The 6,404-nt window shown below is 33.6% G+C and overlaps 1 protein-coding gene across 1 annotated transcript; it reads left to right on the top strand.

Moving 5' to 3' along the window:
* The first annotated feature begins 324 nt into the window (after positions 1–324).
* LOC132543232 (GTP-binding protein REM 1-like) lies at positions 325–5,678 on the top strand. The gene is made up of 4 exons (XM_060206713.1): positions 325–1,051; positions 1,727–1,815; positions 2,952–3,135; positions 4,371–5,678. Exons 1-4 carry the CDS (start codon positions 430–432, stop codon positions 4,631–4,633), a joined length of 1,158 nt encoding a protein of 385 aa, XP_060062696.1. The 5' UTR covers positions 325–429; the 3' UTR covers positions 4,634–5,678.
* The last annotated feature ends 726 nt before the right edge of the window (positions 5,679–6,404 follow it).

The following is a 6,404-nucleotide window of genomic DNA, read 5'->3' on the forward strand; positions in this document are numbered from 1 at the left end:
TGTGTAGTACAGAATTGTCGGACGTAATCAGTTGTATATATAATGGAATAGACAATACCAGTTAATAAACATGTGCAATAGTTACAACTGTTCGCGATAAGATATACTTAAGAGACGGTGTAAAGGTTAATTTCGTACGCCCATATGCACTCCCCGCCATTTGATCAATTCTGTATGACAGCAATCTACTGTCGCTGGCGGTAGTGAGATTCTCTCCAATACTACATCATACTGGTGACGTTAGCAGTAGGGAGATGTATCCGAACGCCTGACTAGACCGCTGCTGTGGCTGAGTAATCAATGTGTCGGGTCTGTTGATTGGTCGCTGTGTATATAAAAGCCGCGCGGTTTTATAGTGAGATCAATAACATTTAGAGCGGAGCTAGTGAAAACAAGGGTTACTACAATCTTCAGTACTTACTAACAACGATGACTACTGATACTATTGAGGAGGAAGCGACACAAAGTGAAGGGATTTTGGAAAACTCTTCACAAAAACCTGTCGACATACTTTTCCCAGAAATTGCAGCTTTCAAAAGACAAATGTTGGATTTCGAGAGAGGAGCGATGTCAGCTCCTAATTCAAGATCAACGTCCTTTAAAAATCGGCCGAGGCCGAAGGGACTTCGGTTCAAGCTTGAGGAGCCAAGGAGAAACAGTTTACCAGTAGGATCCGATGACGTTCTAGCCCAATGCATGTCCTACACGGATATCCGTGATTCTGACGAAACAATTGAGAGGGTACGATCGTTTAAAATGACATCAAAAGGAATAGAAAACAGAGGTGATTCTTTCAGAAGAAAGAGTAACGGCAGTATTGCATCTTCTGGATCTGCTAAAATCACTGACCATGACCAAAGGTGCGATCGCAAACGACAAAGAATCCCTAGTGACACATCTGATGGAAGCACGACTGGGTGCAGCTGTGCTTCGTCGTCCAGTTCAGGTTACTACAGAGTACTGGTCATCGGGGACAATGGAGTTGGCAAGAGCGCCCTTACAAATCAGTTCATGACATCGGAGTACATGGTCAACCTTGACATAGCAACAGGTAAGTTTTTTTAATTATTCCCAACAAGTTCAATTTATTTTCATATTTGTTATGGTTTTTAATAATTTCAAATGAAAAAAACAATTAAAATTTATTTATTGTTGTAAATTATTCCAAGAAGAAATTCTAAACTAAAATATCATTGACATGCATGTCTTGAAAAGATAATTAGCTTACACATTTGGTAAATGTAGCAAAACATCCAATCACTTGTAGATAACCGCCAACTCGCTATCAGATATGAAAATGACCTACTTTTTTTCGCCTTCTAAATCTTCAGTTAAATTTCAGTGCCATTTCTGAATTCAATGTATCCTAGCAATTCAAGTTAAAATCTATTTATAAACAAATGGTAAAATGGCAGAGGACGTTAAGTGTGAGGGCTTTAGATATTCAATTAAGATATCTTGTTCTGGCACGTCATACTTATAAGTGTTGTATTAAAGTGTTATGAAATTGTCTGGCTGCTTTAAAAATAATCCTGATGTTACTATCGACGAAAGTAAGGGCCTTGCTTGTGTATATGGGTGATATTCGAGGATTGGATAACGACTCAATCATTGTTATTTTAAATAAATGAGATAAACGTATTTTTTTTATACTAACTACTTTTAACTGTTAATTAACAACTATTATGATTGACTTGTGTCGATAACGGACTTAATTGCATTGCAGATGACTTTGACAGCAGTGGCACAGTATCTGTATTACTAGAGGGAGAAGAGTCCACACTGGAATTCATCGACTCAGATGACGTTGACCAGGTCAGTACATATTTCTAAATTCTATATAAAATGTTCAAAAACAAACTGTGAATATTTGTTTCATGATTTTTTTATCATAAACCATGCAGTAATATCTTTTAATAAACTATTCATATTTATCATTAAGTGGAATCATTGCTAAGGTATTTGGGTAATACTATTACCGTGTACACATAATTGCATGATAATGATGAGTATTCCCAATAAATCGTAGGTACATACCTCACGTGCATAAGCAGGAACTCTCTAGTAGGTATTGCCATCACACATATCTTGTCTTTTTAATGGGATTATATACATGCCAATCATGTAGTATGAACTCTCTTCTTAATACTAATGTTGCGATGGTAACAGAACATTCCTGACGTCCACTACCTTCATCTAATGAAAATCGTAACTAGCTAACACTATTGCCTGGAGCCTAGTGGTAGCAGTTACCAAACCACACATACAGCAAATATGTTTGTCACACTGAGTAATATACATTGGTATGTAATTTCCTACACAATTAACACGTATCATGATGAAAGCAACATAGATCTTTAAAAAGAGAGCGTCTAAAAATAGCATATGATAACAAAATCTTGGCAGAAAAATGGCAATTATTCGCAATAACATCTGGTGCTACTAGGCTGAGTGAAAGGATGCAATGAATGAGAGCCACTTACGATGACAATACGCTGTCAATATGACTCAGAAAGCTCATGACGACATCTGCCTCAGATGGTGCCAAAAATAAACACACACAAAAAATACGCGATCAATGTGCGTGCTGTTTTGCTTAACTTTCGCCATGGCTACGCAATGACTCAGCCCAAAATAGATTACAATTGCTATTTTTAGTAATCGATAAATTACTCATAGTGGGAACTGCATGCCATTTCATCATCCTATAAAGATTAAAATCTTACACAGTAGGAAATATATATAAATTAAGTTTATAACAAAGAATAAAATAAAGATTAAAAGAATAAATAAAGAATTAAGGACGTCACATGTCATTTAAAAAGTAGAAATAACAGCATACATGTCTACATTATAACTAATGATTGTTCAACTCATATTGTCATACAAGATAAAATCTTTTATATAAAACATATTAATATTCTAAATTTGTTATTCTTTTTATTCTACAGGATGATCAGGGAAATCTGAACTTTGACGCATATCTTGCTGTGTTCTCAGTCGACAACCGGGCGTCCTTCGACACCGCTGTCGACATGCTGAATCACATACGGGACATACATGGAATGGATAGGGCAATTATCTTAGTGGCTAATAAAATTGATCTTGTCAGGAGGCGAATGGTCAGCTCAGAAGGTAAGCTTTATGATCGAGCTTTTGTTTTCATATATATATATATATTTTTATGGAGCTGAAGCACTTCTCGTTCAGATTTTACTTTAAAACACTTTGAGTTATCCTAAGTCGCATCCTAGGCTTCAGAATGTAGGCCGAAATGAAGGGCGAAAAAAGTGTATGATTAAGTTTAATTCTTTGTTTGGTTCTACTTATCTAAGTATAAATTTATATCAAAAAGTGTTATTCACTTATGTATAATCTTCCAACGCACACGTTTATAAAATACTGATATAGAAAATTAAATAAAAAATATAGATATTAGAAAAATTATCAATTACAAGCATATTCCAAAAGTTATGTAGATTAACCTTCAAATGATATAGATGATGTTTGATATAGATCCTATCGAAATCAATTAGTCACAGAATTTACAGCGAAACGTTTTCGTATTGACGACAATGTTATGATATTATGACATTTCATTCATTAAACGTAGTGTAAGATCAATATTTTATGAATGAATCAGTTTCATCACCTGGCGATATTGTACATATGTCACAACAACAGACCTCGAGTGAAATCAAGTACAAAATTAGCTAGCTTAATTTGTAAAATTGATATAGAAATAGTCACTGAATTTTGATATATCACAGTAATAGTGTAGTTTTAACATCAATTGTATATGAACACAATTTAATTTTTTCAAAAGCTTTGAAGACAATTGTATGTATTGGAACACACAATTGTTATAAAGTAACAGAGCTTTGATCTACGCAAACTTATTCCCAATGTAAATTGCAGTGTGAGCCCTCATATTGATCTTAAAACGTTTAACCAGTACCAATCCATTACATTTCATGCTAGGTGTATATAGAGTCATTGTCTGTTTTACATCATGTTGTTTCGTATTTAAAAAACGGGAGAGATTTTTAAAAGAAAAAATCACGGCCTTTTTACAAATAGAATGGTTCATTTCCTGTCCTAACATGGCCTTTGTCATTGTTCAACATCACAAATATTTGTTTGGTACTGTAACTAAGAACTATTCTATCATCAAACGTTATATTCATTTGTGTTTTAAAGTTTCTCATTAAGGCATCGATTTCATATAATGTGTATGTAACATGGCGAAAGCATAAGGCATCACCTGTTTTGGCATTCATTAAACTTTTTAATATTTAAAATGACGAAATACATTTAATATTTGAAGAGGGCACATTATTTACAATATCTTTGCATTTTTGTATTTGCAGAAGCAAAAAGAATGGCTGAGCACTTCCATAGTAAATATGCCGAGACGTCTGTCACCCTCAATCACAATGTCGATGAATTACTGGTTGGAGTGTTACGTCAGATCCGTCTTAAACTTGATCATGAAGCTGTCGATAAAACAGAAGGCTCAACATCAGAAGTTCAAGGACGCAGAAAATCTAAAGGTGCTCGCGGACTTTTGAGTCGATTGTTCCGCAAATCTTCAAAACAAAGCAGTTCCTGTGAGGACTTGTATGACTTGTGAAAATGTGCGAAATGACAGACACTGTTTACAAACTGTGAGAGAGTTACGGATGCATTGAGTGATAATCAGCATTAACGACCTTGTTTACGAAATGCTAGGACTTGCCAGTCTGAAGAAATTATCCAAACTTCGTCCATATAAAAGGTTTAAAAGACAATGTCTGATGGTGCGAGTTTTGACAATTATATTAACCATATGTGCCAAAGTCTTTATGTTTCAATCAATTATACACAGATATGTACATATCTTCCTTTTTTTCTAGTATTGTACATTAGTATATGTGTTTTCCCGAACTATTCTTTATATCCTTAGCTGATGTAAAATATCCAATATTCATAATATAGAAACAGACAGAAATGTTACATATTTCATTATCTGGTCAGTCAGGGGTTAATTTTGTATCGCAGGATACGTAACCCATAATTATAGAATACAAAGATACTATTATCCTTCATTATCAATTTGTATTTTTCATTTTAAAGTTAGATTTTCTAAATATTTATTAGGTCGCCCTTTGATTGATATTTCAATTCAAATATAAACAAATGTTACATTCCATTCACTCTTGTCCTCGTGTTGTACATTAATTTAATTTTGCTTCATATTTCAATTAAGACTTAAGTTTCATAAATATTTTTGTTTTGGTTCAAGGTTTACTTTTGATGTGATGAAGAACAATGAAACACTTCTATGTGTTCTCTTTCTTCTTGTTGAAGAACAAAAAAAGTTTCCCTATGACGTTCAAAAAGTAGTCTGTTGTAGTATATAATATCATATTATATAATTATTTATATTATATAATGATTTAGATTATGATGTCATATCCCTCGTATAATCCACAGATATTATACTTATTACATCTTAATTATGTTTTTCTTATTATAACCCGAATCTTTCCTTATTTAAATGTGTTTGTTTTAATATTACGTGTATACATTAACGAATGATTACTGTCATTCCAGAATTTTTTGTATGTCAAGGTGTATATATATATATGTACATTGCAACGAGTTTGTAAAGATCCAAATAAAATGTGATATTTGTATACTTTTGTTTGTACTTCATTGCTACTTTTTTATCCTACTGTCGAATTTAGTTGATTTTACGAAAGACACACAAGTGAATTGCACCTTTAAATACAAATTTAGAGTTGGATACAGTAGAGCCAAAGAGTGTACAAAAGACTTATATACAGTAGAGTAAAACAAAACTACATCATACAGCTACTTTGTCCTTCGAGAATTCGTCAGTGATGCTAAGTGCCTAAATGTTGAAGTCCAGGAGGCGACAGAGGAAATCCTGAAGTGATCGAATGAAAATTAAGAACCCAGATGGGGTTGGGGTTGGGGGGGGGGGGGGGGGGGGTTGCAGTTTCATCATTATTCAATGTATTTCGAAATTTACATATATCTTACTTTTTAGAACAAAGTCAAGTACATGTTAATGTGCTTAACAAGATTATTAAGTCATTAAATTATAAGACTGAAAATGACATCTGATAAATCCACTCTACTTTATTGAGATTGTTATCTAACTGCAAATAGCACGTTAACGCATCTTATCTCAGATATTGAACAAATGTTGAAATAAAGATATGTACTAAATAAATGAGTTAATCTGAAGCATAGAAACAAAAACATCATGGATGGTGAAATACTCAGATCTAATGCAGTATCTGGATATACTTTTCTCTGATTCAGATTTTTTAAAAAGACACACACATGGACAACCCATTTTCTATGAAAATTAAGAGTTATCGTCATCTCGTCAC

Source organism: Ylistrum balloti, unplaced genomic scaffold (genome assembly GCF_031769215.1).
Source record: "Ylistrum balloti isolate Yb309-2 unplaced genomic scaffold, AGI_CSIRO_Ybal_v1 Utg369746, whole genome shotgun sequence".
Classification (NCBI taxonomy): domain Eukaryota; kingdom Metazoa; phylum Mollusca; class Bivalvia; order Pectinida; family Pectinidae; genus Ylistrum; species Ylistrum balloti.

Excerpts from the sequence above, each read along its gene's own strand:
- LOC132543232 (XM_060206713.1), top strand. The coding sequence starts at position 430 with ATGACTACTGATACTATTGAGGAGGAAGCGACACAAAGTGAAGGGATT. Across the intron at positions 1,816-2,951 it reads ACTCAGATGACGTTGACCAG|GATGATCAGGGAAATCTGAA; the intron begins GTCAGTACATAT and ends TTTATTCTACAG. Across the intron at positions 3,136-4,370 it reads GCGAATGGTCAGCTCAGAAG|AAGCAAAAAGAATGGCTGAG; the intron begins GTAAGCTTTATG and ends TTGTATTTGCAG.